Here is a 17618-nt window from a genome sequence, read left to right as displayed (position 1 = left end):
AATTATTTGTGAGACGGATAATGCGTGAATTTGACAGGCAACAAAAGGGTGAGGAGGACCTCCTCGTCTGGCCCACAAGCTGCATAGCTGTGCCGAAAGTTTGGTTCTTTAGTTAAATTAAAAAAAAAAAAAAAAAAAAAAGTTAACTTCTTTGTTATTTCCATGTTTAAAATAAAAACATTCCTATTCACAAAAAACTAAATCTCCCTTGCCCCGAAATTAAAACAACAATAACAACACACACACGAAAAACAATTCATATGAAAAACTGAATTGTGCTGTGTTTGTAACACTCAAATTGATAGAAAATAAACATGTGGCAAACAAAACTCCACAATCACCTTAAAATTAGCTCACATGAATCTACCAAATTCTAAATTATAGTTGAACACTAATAAACAGCTTACCTGGAATAAAGGATGACAATTCACAAACAGTTATCTAATAATTAAAGTCTGTTTCTTTTTTTTGTTTTGTTTTTTACTAAAATAATTAAAAAAATCACAGTATTTTAAGAAATAAAACCCACATGGGGATTTTAAGCACAATTTGTGTTCCTTTCTTTAAAACTCTTTTTTTTTCTCCATTCACCATCTTGCCCAGCAGTTCTCTCTACATTTAACCACAGCGACGACAGGTAGTACTGACAAATGCAGAGAGTTCCCTTGGTTAAGTTTGAGGTACTAGGAAACAGGTGACTGTTTTATGCAAAGCAGTTTTTTTTTTTTGTTTTCTGTTTTTTGTTTTTTTTCCCAAAGCGGCTGCAGTTAGGTCTTGAAAAATCTTAAGGTATTAAAACTAGAAAAACGCACCAAAAGTTGTGCGTCAAAAAGTTGCTCCCCAATGAGAAGTCTTCTACCGTCATGGAGCTTCTGTTTCCACATACTGTCCAAGACCACCACAGGGTGCACCGTACCCTTGGGAGGTGCTTCCATATTCCGCAACAAATGAAACTTCCATGATGAAGATCCGGAAGAAAAGATGTAGTGATGGAAAAGGAGCCACATATTCCAACCATTTAAATAACTTTAATTTACATACTCACTCACACAGGTACCAGTGCTTTGAAAATAGATTGTTCAGTCCTAAAAAGCAGCTTTGTTCTGTCTTCTCTTTACTGTCCCTCCCTTCTCAGCCCAAGCCAGCCCTCCCACTTTTTCATCACTGTTCAAGTAAGGTTTGATTAAGAATTTCACCAAACGCTTATTCTTTTTTGGCCTCTTCATTCTCCAGGAGAGATTTGTCGGCAGTTACTACACAGATGGCTACTGTTTCATTCTTTAGGGAAAAGTCTATCCCAATGGCCTCATCATCTTCCTTTTCCTCTATGGAGGGCATTTTAACACTGTTCTCCATGATCTCTTTTGGGTGGATTTCTTCTCTGCTCACCTGCTTGGTGTCATTCAATGCCCTGGAAAGACATTTATTGAAGAGACAGATGAGTATAGTATATATATTTCTCTTTTTAAACAAACAAATAATAAAAACCCTCAAGTGTCTTTATTTTCCTGATCCTCAAAAAGCCTTGGGGTTTCCTTTGAACAAACGCCATGGATGTATGACAAAATACCAAGTGATTCATTCTTGCTATGTTTTGCTTAAGTCATATATTTCTGTATCTTAAAGATCTGAACTTACAGAAGTATCCATTATTATACTATATATTGATTATACCATGTTTTGTTTCTGGATAAGCGTAATCATTTTATGTCACTTCCTCTACTGGGTCGTAAGTGGTAACAGCAAGAATTGTCTTATGCTCATAGTCATCAGCTGAACCCAGAAGCTTGGAGATTGGTTATATTTATTAAGTCTAAAAGAGTAACTCAGGTACTAAAGATTTATTTGTCAGGTCCTGAAACAAATCACGAAAACAAACTAAAAGCAAAAACCTGAAGACGGAACCCATGTCTCGGGAAGCTTGGTTATATTCTCTGAGGTCTAGACCCTTGAGGCTTCAGGGACCAAGCTTCAGGCTTCATATCACCACACAAGCCATGTCTCCTCCTGAAAAGACCACATCCTAGGTTCTCTCTGTGTCTGGTGGACTAACATGCCTCGTTGAGGGGCTGATTTTATGTTCAGGGATCTGATAAGTATTTTACAAGTATGGTCTCACCTACCTGGGAGGCAGGCAGAAGCTGGCTCTGTCCCCGAGGCAGTACATGGGAATGTTCAGGGCCACTCAGGGAATGATCAGTCACAGAGGCAGGAACAGAAGCCAGATCTTTTGACCTCGATTCACATTCTATTATAGAATGTCACGCTAATGAAAACTAAAGGGATATTGGCTGGAGAAAACACTATACTTCTGCACATGGGCTTGAGCAGGACTGGTCATTCATAAAGACGATTTTTTTTCCCTATTTGACTTGCGGCCGTGTGACCATTTTAAAAAACAACAGAAAAGGAGAAACTTGGTTCCTCACCATTGCTTCTCCTCCCATGGCCCAGAAATGTGACACAGAGGGGTGTACATACTGTCAGGGGAACCAAAACAAGAGCCCCTCCCTCCCTCCCTACCTCTTGCTTTGGACAAAGGCATCCTTGAGATGGCCCGACTTACATGCCGTGTCTCAGCACATGTCTTTCCCACTCAGAGCCCTGTGAAAACGCCCGTCCACAAAATTCACATGGAAAACGCTTCTCCGTGTTAATAGCAGCCCCGTGGTCAGAAAATCTCATCAGCTCTGCAAAGAGAAAGCAGAAGTGTTACCTGTGTGCTGTGGGAATCAGCAGAATAGGTAAGTCAGCATTCATTAGGATACTCTCTCTCCTGCCTTCACTGATAAAGCCATGTGGTGAAAGCAATTTCCAGATTCCTTACTTTTTCTTAGGTTTCCCCCTTAGGGCATTCCTTGAATAGCATTCGAGAACTGTTTCTGGTTCTTGGGCCCCAAGACCTCATTTTGCCTCACCTCCGCAATGCTTCTATCACAAAATCTGGGTCTTTCTTGACTGAAGAGCCCCTTGCCCGAGATTCCAAAGGAATCTGAGCATTATTTTTTCCGATTTATTCTCTCCCTTGTGTGATGATTTATATCAGTGCCTCACAGGCTAGCATCTATTCATTTCCTTTTTGACACAGGTTTATCTTTGTTCACTGAAAAGAACATAGGCTACCGAAAGCCCTGGACCAGGTTATGTGTTGTGGACCTCAGGGTTTCTACTTGTTCCAAGTAAGGCTGAAGGCTCAAGACTTGTGGTCATCCATCATAGATATTATAATCAATACCTTACAGGGCGGTTATGTGCACTGAATGAGATCTGCAAGCGAAGAATCTACCATGAACATTTATCTGGATGAGTGGGAACTAGTATGTGAACACATGTCCCCTGCTATTGAGAGATCCTGGCCAGCTGCCTGGCACCTACCCCTCAATTGGTGGTATTCATGAATACGGGGTATGCAGACATTTCTGGACGGTCTGTTGTAAACATCAAATATTGACTTAGTTGTTTTGTTTCCTCCATGGTACTAGGCACATGGTGGAAGTCTGATAAATGTGGATTGGCTGTTTAACTGTTTTCAGGCCACGTCTCCTGGCAAACTCAAAGATAAGAGATTATATGGCCATTGTGTTAGCCCGAGTTCCTAGCCCATATGTGTTTCATTATACCACAGAGGGCCAAGTCTTCATGTGGGTAATAAACAGCAGGACCTTGCCAGTTCTGCAGCCGTGTTGCAAAGTGAGGGCATCGCACAGGGAAGTGTTGATCATCGTTACACTCTGATCACTCTGGTCCACACATACAAGACATTACAGAAAGATGCCTCCTGATTGAAATGCCCCATCTAATAAGATTCTCAGGACGATGTTAACAGGATGGGGGGCTCTGTGATGCCTTAATCTTCAGCACAAACAGCTATGTGACTGGGGCCAGTTTTAACAAAAGATGAAACATTTTCTCACAAATTAAGAAGATCACCACACAAGCCATTAAAAATAATTGCACAGACTATCTTCCTTGATTCTTTTCATTGGAAATGAGACAGCACCATCTGCTCTGCGCATTAATTCCTTAGCAGGGATTATCTTGGGCAAGAAATCAACAGAATGCCTTCCTGACTCCTCCCCAACTGCATAATGAGAGGGGGGTGGGGAGGATTCTGCTTGGGTTAATTTTGATTTCTTCATGCCTGGATTCTTCTCTTTCAAATCTTCCCTGACCCTCCTAGGCAGGACCTGCAGCGTGTCCATATTCAGTCCGGCACTTGCATTTAGAAAGGAGGTAGGGAGTGGGGTGGCTGCAAGGCTGTGAACCCCCTAACAGAGGGTGTCTGATAAAAGTCTAAATTGCCAACAAGAGGAATAATGTTTCTGGTACACTTGTTTCTTTACCCTTAATCTGTAAATAGGAAACCAGTCATCTGTCCTTTCCAATGGCACATACTAAGTTCCATCCTCAAAGGAGGAGGCCACTGGGCACTGGCCACACTTTCAAGAGCTCTCTACCAGCCTGAAAGCTGCACGCAAGCCACCTCCTGCCCTCTGCTCCTAGAAGCTGGGCTGTCTAGCAGGAACACCCGAGGCTATTGTGTGTATTTCTTTTTCTTGCCAAGAATATACCTAGATGGTGGAAAGTTGATTCTTGGTCTATTCAAAGGAGATGGGACAAAGGAGGCTGCTCTTTCAAGGACTGGCGAGGGGGGAAGGGAAGGTTAAGGCTTGTAATTCCCATTAATGTGACTGGAAGTTACTCATGTAAATCCCCCACCCTCTGAGAGGAATACGCGCTTCTCCACCCTGAGGGCCTTTTTTTTTTTTTCCCCATGTGGTAAAGCTCATGAATGTGGACACTATACTTTTTCCAGTGAGAAGAGGAGACCCTGAAGTTCTTTCCAGCCAAACCACTCCAGTGTAATGCCACAGTGCCAAGTAAAAGGGGGCTGCCAAGTAGGGTAAAATAAGGAGGTCTGCCTGGTATACCACACACATCTCAACCACCATCTTTTAAATTCGAGTTTTCTTTCTTTCCTTTTCTTTTTTATAAGGAGTCATAGGGGAGCAGAAGCCTAGAAGGGTATTTTGCCTTTATAATGCCTATAACCTTTGAAATCACACATGCTCAGCTTTAGAGATTAAAAAGCCATAATAATATCCAATGAGAAATAGTTTATTTCCAGAGGAGAAAAGGCAAGGCCACAGAGCACGATGAAGAAAAAGGAGTCTTTCTGTCAAAAGTATCCTCTCCCAGAAAACTCCGGTAATAGTGCAGAGATGTTAAGAAATCATTGTGAAGAACATACTCATGAAATGATTTGAAAAAAAAAAAAAAAAAAAGCCATGCTTCTCCGATCACAACCATTTTCCTTGTAAGAAATGGATTAATACAGCCTCTACTAATAAAAGTAATAACTTTATAAGAACAATCAACCTATATGGTAAGGATGTTTTATTTGCCCACGTATTTTTCAGGTTAATTACAGGCACAGGGTTTTTGAAAGGGTAATGTACCTTGGCTGTCATTTCCTGTTGACTGTCTTGGTCAGGGGTTCAAGAGCCAAACTGGGGCTCCCTTCGCAAACCCATAGTCTTTAGCCCTGGCATCATGGTAGGAGGGTGAGTGCAAGTCAGGAAAAGGAACGGGGAACACCTTGGAGGGAAGTAGCCCACCAATAGGCTTCCTTAATGTTTGCAGACAGAACAAGCAGAAAACACAAAGAAATTCTGCAAAACTGCTCCTTAGAGCAAGGTCCCAAGGGCCACTGAATCCACAGATTTCAGGGGCAGGTCCTCTTCAACGAAGATTACACTACTCGAGGCACTGGGAAAGTGGTGTGTAGGGTAAGAAGAGGGCTTGCCTTTGGAGCCAGAAGATGTAAATTTGAATTGAATTTGATCTCCAGGGTTTATATTTTTTGTTGTTGTTTGTTTTGTTTTTTACTTTGAACATGCTCTTAAATTTCCTGGGTCCTTATTTTCCCATTTGTGAAATCACAAAAATAACACCTACATTGCAGGCTTATCATTTATTAGGTGATTGCTATATTCTAGGAACTGGGTGAAGGTCTTGTGTGTTATCTCATTTAATCTTTACAACAACCCATGGAACCACACCCTGGATAGCCAAAGCAATCTTAAACAAACAGAACAAAGTTGGAGGCACCACCCTACCTGACTTCAAAATTGACTACAAAACTATAGTAATCAAAACAGCATGGTACTGGCATAAAAAACAGATACACAGACCAAAAGAACAGAATAGAGAGCCCAGAAATAAATCCACACATTCATGGCCCATTGGTTTTCAACAAAGGTGCCAAGAACACATAATGGGGAAAGGGCAGTCTCTTCAATAAATGGTATTGGAACAGGTGGATATCCACATGCAGAAGAATGAAATTAGATCCTTATCTCATACCAGATACAAAAATCGTCTCAAAATGAATTAAAAACTTGAATATAAGACCTAAAACTATAAAACTACTAGACAAAAACAAAGGGGAAAAGCTCCATGACATTGGTCTGGGCAATGATTTTTTGGATATGACCTCAAAAGCATGGGCAACAAAAGCAAAAACAGATAAACAGAATTACATCAAACTAAACAGCTTCTGCACAGCCAAGGAAACAATCAACACAGTAACAGACAACCTATGGAATGAGTGAAAATATCTGCAAACCATATATCTGATAAGGAATTAATACCCATGCTATATTAGAAAATCAAGCAACTCAACAGAAAATCATCTGATTAAAAAATGGCAAAGGATCTGAGTAGACATTTCTCAAAAGAAGACATACAAATGGCCAGCAGGCATATGAAAAAATGTTCAACATCACTAATCATCAGGGAAATGCAAATTAAAATGAGCTATCACTTCACACCTGTTACGAGGCTATTATCAAAAAGAGTAAAGATAACATGCTAGAGAGAATGTGGAGATAAGCAAACTCCTGTTGCACTGTTGGTGGGACTGCAAATTAGTACACCCGTTATGGAAACAGCATGGAGGTTCCTCAATCAGTTAAAAGCAGAACTACCACATTGATCTAGCAATTCCACTCCTAGGTATATTCAAAGGAAATGAAAGCAGGATATTGAAGAAATATCTGCATTCTCACGTTCACTGCAGGGTTATTCATAATAACCAAGATAAGTAATCAAGCTAGGTGTCCATCAGTAAATGAATGGATAAAGAAAATGTGGTATATACACACATGAAATACTATTCACCATTAAAAAATATGAAATCCTGTCACTTGTGACAACATAGATAAACTTGTAGAACATTACATTAAGTGAAATGAGACAGGCACAGAGAGGCAGGCACAAATACTGCACGATCTCACTTATATGGGGAATCTAGAAAAGTCAAAGTCATATAAGCAGATAGTAGAATGGTGGTTACCAGGGGCTCGGGGTTTGGGGAGATATTGTTAAAAGGATACAAAATTTCAGTCAGATAGGAAGAATAAGCTCAAGAGATCTATTGTACAACACAGTGACTACAGTTAATAACAACATATTGTATACCTGCCAATTGCTAAGAGAGTAGATTTTAAGTGTTCTCACGATAAAAAATAACAAGTATGCGAGGTAATGCATACGTTAAGTAGCTTGATTTAATTTTCCATAATGTATATATATTTTGAAACATGTTGCACATCATAAATATCCACAAGTTTTATCAATTAAAATAATTTTTAAAAAAATTTAAAAAGTCCAAAATCTGAAGTTTTAAAGTTAAAAAAAATCTTTACAACAATCTTAGGAGGGAGGGGATATTATTCTCATTATTATGATTGTGATTATTTCACAGATGACGAATGTACAAGGAAATACAATAATTTACCCCAAGCCATCTAGACAGTAAGCAGCAGAACTGGAAACCAAATTCAGGCAGGCTAAATGTACACAGTCCTCTCTAGTCATGAGATTAAAGAAAAATGTTATATAAAAACCATCAGCACTGAGGATAGCACATAATGATGCTCAGTAACGGCAACTAGTACTATTCTCATCTCTGGGTCAGTATCTGCAATGTTGATTTCTGATGTTTATGTTATCCACGTGCTTTTGATAAATCTGCAATAACTAAAGTAACATATCTCAACCTATATTCTTGTATGTATAGTCTGGGATTTTCCACAATATTCTATGTTGAACAATATAGAAAACCAACTCTGAATCACATAAATGTATATCCACAACTAAATATACTTTTGAAAACTTTTTCATTTTGAAATAATTATAGACTCACAGGAAGTTAGAAAAATAGTACCAAAGTCCCATAAAACCTTCCCCAGTGTATTCTGTAAATACATAGTTGAATGAAAGAGGTGGTCTCTCTTTCTCTCTCTTTACAAAGCAAGTCAGAACACAAAGGGGGTTAAGAAAAGGGCCACGCAGAGGGACATCAGGGGGTAGGGGCTCAAGTTCTTTGCACCACCCTCCCCTACAGTTCCAGCAGTGTGTGCCCCAGCAGCAATTTTAAATATGCATTCAACTGGAAGTTTATTCTCATTCCTCTAGAGCTCTACAGTGTCATCCATCTTGCTGTCTGCTTGTCCTTATTCTGAAGATTCCCTAGATAGCAGTTTTCCTTATTAAAAACAAATCACTGCCATCTATTTTTCAACAAACATATATCTATAATTAGGGAGAAAATGTCTGTTTTCCTTGCCGTTTCTATAGCTGGTAATAGTTTACAAAGACACAGCTCTTGATGTGTTTCCTAAGTCAGTCTGTTCTGCTACTTAACTAAGAAGGATCATTCCTTCTGCTACTCCTACAACAACCTCCTGCCTCCCTTCTGTCTCACTATGGACATGCCAGATGCCATGTGGGATTGGGAGGGCAGGATGAGACTAACCTCTGTCTTCAGCCTTGCTGTTCATTTCTTCTTCCTTGTCCTCATCATCGCTGCTGGAGCTCTCCATTTTCTCCTTCATCTGTTCCAGCTGATCCAAGTTAACCCGTCCAACCAGCTCAAAGTTACGGCTTACCTGAAAAAGGCCCAAACAAATGATGGAATAATAAACCGCAGACCAAATGGGGTTCTCCCTGATGGAGAGATCTTTCTAACATCATTTTCCTGTGACTGTGGTTTTGCAACCAAGACCAAACAAGTCTGGGGCCTAAGAGGTCTTTTTCTTCATTTTGACTCTTTTGGAGACGGAGCTGCCCTTTGCTCCCACACTCCATCATTTTCACCGGAACTTGTGTACACTGGACCTTCATTACCAAACTTGTGAAGAAAAATGAGCTATATAGTATGCAAGAGACCAAAAGTAAAATGAAGCCTAGAGTATAGAGTAAATATCCAAAACACATTTTTTTTTGTAGTTGAATTCAAAGGTGTAACTCTCATAACAACCCAAGTTTCAAATACTTCTGCAAGTGAAGAAGTTCTGCAAGCATGCCAACCACTAGCAATGAGACACAATACAACCTTCTTTGCCAAGATCCCATCAACCAGGGTGTTGCGGGGTGTCCCAGCTTAGGCCAGATGACAGCCATCTGATCCTTAACTCTAGTTTAAATGGAAGATAATATTATTACTGTTAGTGTTACTACTGTTTTTGAAGCTGACCACAGCCTATGTATCAAGGCTGGGATTATCTGAGAAAAACCTAGATGACTGACCCCTAAAAGCCCTTTAAAAGTGTTAACTATGGCTGGTTTCTATTTACGTAAAATGTGGTCAGAATAATGTGGGAATCCAAGCTTTCTTCAAAGTATCATTGGAGGGAAACAAAAATCTACACTAAGAAAAGTCTTTAATGATTTTTCCATTTTGGGTTCTCAGATCAATGGCAGCACAAAATTTACCTTCATCATGAATCGATTTTCAGAACCTCTCCAGTTGCATGCATAGAATGATCAGGCATGACAAGCTGGTGCAGGGCTAAAGTCAAAAAACTGCCATGGGCTACGCCTTCCATGTAAGGTGTTATGCTCCCCTTGTTGGAGGCCTGGGGAGGGGACACACAAGATGAACGAGACCCGGTTCTGGCCTCCAGAGGCTCACAGTTGAGTTGAAGAGGGAAGACAGACATCATTAATTAGATTCCAAGGCCGACTTCCCTAGCTGCCCCAGTAGAGACAGAGTGTGATGATGAGGACACAGGAGAGGAAAGAGATAATTTACAAGACAATTCCAAAATAGTCTCTGGGACCAGACTGGAACAAAAATTTGCTGAACGCCACCAATTCCATGTGCCTGGCAGATGGGAACATCATCATCCACTGTGACAAATGTAAAGAGCCTCAGAGTACCAGGCCTTAGACACTGAGACTGAATGCTGTCCCAACAACATCCTGTAAGAGATAGGTAGCATTCAGGAGGAGGAGAACTCAGGGAAAAAGCTCTTTGAAAACAGGAGAAACAATACACTAATCTATCTATAACAATGAAATCCATGAAATTAGTTAACTTTGAAAACAACTCAACATGGGGGTGGACAAGACGCAAACAATGCCAATTCTAAACAAGCAGGGAAGGCAACTTCTTGTTTTTCTCAATTAAAAAAGCTATAAAAATTAAGGGACTAAGGCAAGAGGAGAAAGAGGTCAATTCTGAATCCTGATTTCTCTTTCTTCCCCTCTAAGTCCACAGTAACGGTTTCCAAAGGACTTTTGCTTGTAGCACCTTACTAACTAGGCCTTTAACATTTTCATTGATTTCCTTTTATGACATAAGAGCAAAAAGGGATAGCACAAGAACATGCTCTTTGAAGTCAGACAGACCTGAGTTCAAGTTTAGGATTTGCCATTAACCACTAGATTCTGGATAAATCACTCAGAATATGTCCTTGATATCTTCATATGTAAAAGGAGGTCAGCATAGTGCTTGAAACACAACAGTCCCCCAAAATGTAATTTCCTTCCCCTTTCTGGGAATGTGAGCCTTTTGTAGTTTTGGCTCTTGGGAATGCTTACAACAAGCATTGTAAATGCATATTTACGAAGTTATGTTTAGCCACAAAGTCTACATTTTAGCCAAATAGCATTCATGATAAATATTTGAATAAAAAGTTTTCTGGCTTGCTAGTTTTTCAGGAAAAGTGGGCAAGGTTCCAATTTGCCTAATTTTTAAACATATTTGAAGAAAAGTATTTTTAAGTGACTAGCACATAAAAGGCAGCCTTTCCTGGGCCACTTTCTCCTGCACTTCTCACCATTAGTAATCAGGGAAACTATAAATATGTGTAAAGGACATGAGGGGTGGGCTGTCACCAGGAAACAAAAATAATGAAACCAAGGAGACCAAAGAAGAATCCTCAAACATCTGCTTTAATCCAGTTGTTTTAATTAATTAATTCATTCATTCATCAAGGATTCCTGGAGGGCTGGCTTGCTGTGTGCCAGCCTCTGGGGTCCACACTGGAACCCCTGTTTCTTTTGGAGCTCTTGGTGACAGAAGGAGATCTGTCACCAAACCAAATGTTATTTTTTTCCCCCTCATTCTGGGTTTTTTGGAAGACTGTATTTGTCCATTTTCCCAGCACCATCATCCCTTCACTGGAAAACTGTTAACATTTTAAATTCTGCATGATTTTAAAATAGTACATGACATTTTCACAGTATGATGTTCATCCCAGGCTAACCCAGGATTTATTTGGTCCTGAAGATTTCTAAAATCTTTGCTAGGCAATTAAAAGATTTAAAAATGAGAACTAAAATTTTTGCTATGTAATTAGAAGATTTTCAAATAAAAACTCTTTATTGTTTTGGGTTATGACGGTATTTGAAATCCCCAAGCCATCTATCCAAATATTAATCCTAACTTTTACAAAAGGAAGACTCTTTTCCACATTCCTGAGCCCATTATCATCTTTTACCTGGATTACTGCCAGCCCCTTCCCCTCCCATGTTGGTCTCCCAGCACCTACTCTTGTCCCTTCTTGTACCTGATTCTTTAGTGTGGTCAAAGCAATCTTTAACAAAATGTAAATCTCTTCATGTCAGTCTCTGCTTGCCTTCAGGATGAAATACAAATTTCTTACTGTCGTTTACATGGCGGGCTCTCATGTTATTCTGGCCCATCTTCTCCAGGCTCCCCCTTGCTCCCACCACCCTGAACTTACTGAGGTCCTGGAATATGTCATGCCCTCGAGGAGTCTGTGCCTCCACCATCTCACCTGTCCGAAACTCTCTCATGTCTGCCGGCTTCATATGTTGAGTCCTTAATCTCCTAGCCCCGCTTCTGTCACTTCTTCTGGGAGACCTTCCCTATACTCCTCCTGTGTTCAATATCCTTGCTCCATGTGTTCACAGCATTCTGCACCCCGCCTTCAAGAGCTCACCCTATTCAGTAATGAATTGTTTATGGTCTGCCCCTCCTCAGTCCAACTACAAACTACGAGGACAGACTTGCTGTGAGTCTTACTTACAGCTGAACCCCCACTGGCCAGCTGTGTCTCTTAATCTAGACACTGACCCCCACAGTGTCTAGATTAAGAGAGGGTGTTATTCTCGCCTCCTGGCTACTGGATATCTTCATTTTCATTTAAAATAGTCGTTTATATAAACATTCACAAAAAATTTATGAAAATAAGAAAAACTCATTTAAAGTCCAACTACCTATACATGATAACTGTTAATGAATTAATGTATTTCTGTATTCCTGTTCTCTATCTGTAGATTATTTACATTGCTGTTATCATTTTAAAACAAACAAGTGTATATCCAACTTTTTCATGCCTGGCATAGTGTACACATCATTCTCTGAATAAATATAATTTTTAATCACTACATAGCATTTCATCAAGTGGACATATGATACTTTACTTGACTATTCATTCCCATATGAATTTACAGTGGATCATTTCTGGCTTTTCACTATTAAAAATGTTTGTTACAAAAAGTAATAAACCTTATCGTATTTAAGCCTTTCTTTCATGCTTAGTTTTAATTTTATAGGCTAAATTTCCAGATGTGAAATTACAGGGTCAAAGTCAAAGGGTATACACTTTATAAAAGTTCCCATATATTTTGAATTGATTACACTACTTTTTGGGCCCGGAGATCGGTGGGTATTTGAATAACTCCTTGATGATGCAGATGACATATTGAGAGAAACACACTTGTTTCCTCTAAAGATGAGATGCAGTTTATTATCATTTCCCCAAAGGCCCACAACAAAGGGAGAAGGAGCAAGCTTAAGACTTTGAGATTTAGAACCCAGCTCCTTCCAGGCTCCTTCTGCAGGCAAAAGAAGCCGTATATGTTCTTGAAGGGTGGATTGTTCAGATACATAATAATTCAGACTAGAAACCTGTATGCAGATCTTTACTCCTGTGAAAGCTATCTGTGAATGCCCATTCACTCAAGGTCCCCTGTGAAGGCCACTAACCCAGAGTTTGGTGAAGTCATCTGTCTAATGAGAATGTGAGATGAGGGCTGGGTGTAGTGGCTCACACCTGTAATCCCAGCACTTTGGGAGGCTGAGATGACTCGATCACTTGAGTTCAGGAGTTTGAGACCAGCCTGGCCAACATGGTGAAACCCTGCCTCTACTAAAAATACAAAAATTAGCCAGGCGTGGTGGCGGGTACCTGTAATCCCAGCTACTTGGGAGGCTGAGGCAGGAGAATTGCTTAAACCTGGGAAGTGGAGGTTGCAGTGAGCCAAGATCATGCCACTGCACTCCAGCCTGGGTGACAGAGCAAGACTCCGTCTCAATAAATAAATAAATAAATAAATAAATAAATAAATAAAATAAAAGTGAGATGAGGTGTCAAATGTTTTATCCTTTAACACTGAAGTGAGGACACTGCAAAACCACTTCTGCACTTGTCTATTTGTTGGCTTTTAACTATTCAGCAAAATGGTTTAGATCTGGTCTTAGCATGTATTTCCATACTTCTGGCATATTCTAAGGTGATAATAATTATATGTGATTTACAAATATTATCAAGTTGAATATGCATTTTCATATTGTACTAGGGTAGCAAACCCAGTCTGACAGAAGACTGATATAAATGTGCTTGCTAATGGCAGAACGGAACTGGAACCCTTGTCTTCAGATTACACTGCAGGCATCAAATAGGACAGATTGAGATTGAGAAAGTCCACTTAATGTTTCCAGAATTTTTAACTCTAAGGTTGCCCCTCTTACTTAACATTTGTACCTTCAAAAAGAGGCACCCAACCAGGATGCTCATATTACCTAATACTGCATGTTGATGTTAAAATGAATGTGCAGTGCTGTGAAGATTCTGAATGACTTATAACACAGGCTGGTAAACTTTTTGTGTAAAGGGCTAGATAAGTAAATATTTTAGGCTTTCTAGACTCTATAGTCTTTGTTACAACTATTCAACTGCTGTTGTAGCTCAGAAGCAACCATAAACAATAAGTCAATGGATGAGCATGGCTGTATTCCAATAAAGCTTTATTTAGGGAAAGTGAAATCTGAATTTCATATTTCACATTACAATTTTTTTGATACTTTTTCAATCATTAAAACATGTTAAGACCATCCTTAGAGAGTGGACCATATAAAAAAGGAGGTGGGCTAGATTTGGTCCACGCACCATAGTTTGCCAACCCCTAATGTACCAAGTGGTCTACTCAACAGACAGATCTTCTTTGCCTGTCCTTAAAAATAAGAATGGGAATGAGGGAAAGAAAACAGTGGGAGAAAGATTCAGCAAAGTATTGTCTCTACGATTTCTTACAGCAAGATGGTCAAAAGTGCAGGTACAAAAATCTTGAATTCTCAGATAAGAGCACCTCAATTAGAGTTCTTGTAAAAGCTTCAAGGAAGGATATTCAAAGTTTGTCCATACTGTCCCAAATGGCAGAATGTCTGTTTTCCATGGCTGAATAATATTCTATTGTGTGTTTATGTATCACTTTTTAAAAAATTAATCCATCAATGGATAGTTAGGCTGCTTCCATGTCTTGGCTATTCTACTGTGAATACTGTTGCAGGGAACATGGGAGTGCAGTAGCTCTTTGAGACACTGATTTTGTTTCCTTTAGTTAAATATCCAGAAGTGGGATTGCTGTATCATATGGTAGTTCTATCCTTAATTTTCTGAGGAGCTTTCATGCTGTTTTCTCTAATGGCTCTCCCAATTTACATCCCTATCAACAGTGCACAAGGGTTCCCCTTTTCTTCACATATATCAAACCATCACATTGTACACCTTACATATATAAAATTTCATTTATCAATTATACCTCAATAAAGCTGGGGGGGGGGGGAAGAAAGAAAAGATATTCAGCCAAACAAACCAGTTAGGCAGTATTAAAGCTCTATGGAACCTGAGCTATGAAACTATATTTGTTGTGCACTGTGCTCCTCTCCAATTTTAAAACTACCTCTTATCAAGCAAGTAACATGCTGAATTGTGCTTCTTTGTTTAAACTTGTCTCACCTAGTTGCTTATAAACTCTTCCAGGGTAGCAACCATTTCTTATTTAGCTTTATAGGCTCAGTGCAGAGTCATCCACTTGACACACAATAAATGCTATTTGAATTTACCAGTAACATGAAAACCCATGAGAGATCATAAGGTATACCGACTTCATAATATTGCCATAAGATCAACCTATAGAATAGGAGAAAATTTTTACAATCTACCCATCTAACAAAGGGCTAATATCCAGAATCTACAAAGAACTTAAACAAATTTACAAGAAAAAATCAAACAACCCCATCAAAAAGTGGGCAAAGGATATCAACAGACACTTCTCAAAAGAAGACATTTATGCAGCTAACAGACACATGAAAAAATGCTCATCATCACTGGCCATCAGAGAAATGCAAATCAAAACCACAATGAGATACCATCTCACACCAGTTAGAATGGCGATCATTAAAGAGTCAGGAAACAACAGGTGCTGGAGAGGATGTGGAGAAATAGGAACACTTTTACACTGTTGGTGGGACTGTAAACTAGTTCAACCATTGTGGAAGTCAGTGTGGCGATTCCTCAGGGATCTAGAGCTAGAAATACCATTTGACCCAGCCATCCCATTACTGGGTATATACCCAAAGGATTATAAATCATGCTGCTATAAAGACAGATGCACATGTATGTTTATTGTGGCACTATTCACAATAGCAAAGACTTGGATCCAACCCAAATGTCCATCAATGATAGACTGGATTAAGAAAATGTGGCACACATACACCCTGGAATACTATGCAGCCATAAAAAAGGATGCGTTCATGTCCTTTGTAGGGACATGGATGAAGCTGGAAACCATCATTCTGAGCAAACTATCACAAGGACAGAAAACCAAACACTGCGTGTTCTAACTCATAGGTGGGAATTGAACAATGAGAACACTTGGACACAGGGTGGGGAACATCACACACTGGGGCCTGTCGTGGGGTGGGGGTAGGGGGAAGGGATAGCATTAGGAGATATACCTAATGTAAATGAAGAGTTAATGGGTGCAGCACACCAACATGGCACATGCATACCTACGTGACAAACCTGCACGTTGTGCACATGTACCCTAGAACTTAAAGTATAATAACAATAAAAAAATTGCTATAAGATTTGCATCCCATGAAATAAAGTTGCTTGTTAATGAGAGAATAAAAGTGGGCACTTTCTAAATGATTTTGTTTCAATACTTACCAAATATCTATTATGTGCTAAAAATGCCCCCCAGTAGTTTTTACGTGTATCACTTATCCCTTATGACCATTGTGTAGTAAATGTGTTGCCTTCTGTATTTGTAGATGAAGATCACAAAACAGGTAAGTGATGAAGCCAGGATTAGTTAGGACTCAGATCTCCAGATGACACAGCTCAAGCTTTTCCCATTATAACGCAAATCATCTGCAGAAATGCAAAATTACTCACAAAGTATGTCAAAACTACCATGGCTATACTGGCTGAACACAGGAAGGAGAAAGAAAAAGTATTAACAATAACGTTATGTTGCAAAATGTGATGGGATAGAACAGTAGCATCCTTTCCGAATTTTTTTTCAAAATAAAAGCCTAAGAATATTAAAAACAAAGGATCACAGAGTACCCAGAAGGATATAGAGCACAGAAGTCAAGGAAGATATCTATTTTCTTTTGCAATCACTGTGTCACAATCAGAAAACGTATTTCCATCATACCTAATTTAGCAAAAGTTCAGACAAAATCACTTATTTGGAGAAACTCAGCATAACTCCAGACACAAGAACTCAAGGAAGCTAGGTGAAAGACATAATTAAGAAAGGCTCGGAGCTTTGTGGCTGGCCAGTTAAGCAGCTGTCAATCTCCTGGACCCAAAATACAGAGGGAAAAGATGCTAATGGATGCTGCCACATTTTGCTTATTTGAATAGGATACTTAAAATTTCATATTTGAAAAGTTGATTTCATTTATTGATTTATTTAACAAACAACTCCTGAGGCTTTACTGTATGCTGGGCACTAGGTTAGATTTTGAAAGAAAGGTGAGATAAATAAATCTGCCTTAAGAAAGGAAGGAGAAAAGTTCTATGGAAGTTTTGAAGCTGGGACAAAGAATTTTGACTGGGGAGTTTAATGGATGGTTTCGAAGGTACAGGTAAGGAACATCTTCAAATGTCTATTTGAGAAATACTGCTTAAGGTTTTGCCAGACACACCCCTCTGAAAAACGGTCACACCTCTTGCTCGTCTAATTCTGGTTTCTCTGTCTTCTACAACACACGGAAGAGACAG

The 17618-nt window shown here is 39.4% G+C and overlaps 1 protein-coding gene across 13 annotated transcripts in view; it reads right to left on the bottom strand.

Annotated features, from left to right (window-relative positions):
- Positions 1-688: 688 nt before the first annotated feature.
- ZNF462 (zinc finger protein 462) overlaps positions 689-17618 on the bottom strand; it is a 157773-nt gene continuing 140843 nt past the window's right edge. For 12 of the 13 annotated variants that reach the window (XM_063714339.1, XM_063714341.1, XM_063714336.1 and 9 more), the window contains 3 exons: positions 8822-8954; positions 2567-2690; positions 689-1411 (listed from right to left, as the gene is read on the bottom strand). In XM_063714339.1, coding sequence (XP_063570409.1) covers positions 1204-1411; positions 2567-2690; positions 8822-8954 — 465 coding nt within the window. In that variant the 3' untranslated portion in view covers positions 689-1203. Of the gene's footprint in view, positions 1412-2523; positions 2691-8821; positions 8955-17618 lie in introns of all 13 variants that reach the window. The other variant, XM_063714344.1, reaches the window with a different exon arrangement.

Source organism: Pongo abelii, chromosome 13 (genome assembly GCF_028885655.2).
Source record: "Pongo abelii isolate AG06213 chromosome 13, NHGRI_mPonAbe1-v2.0_pri, whole genome shotgun sequence".
NCBI lineage: Eukaryota > Metazoa > Chordata > Mammalia > Primates > Hominidae > Pongo > Pongo abelii.
Note: the sequence above shows the minus strand (reverse complement) of the source record. Positions and strands in the feature narration are given on the sequence as shown.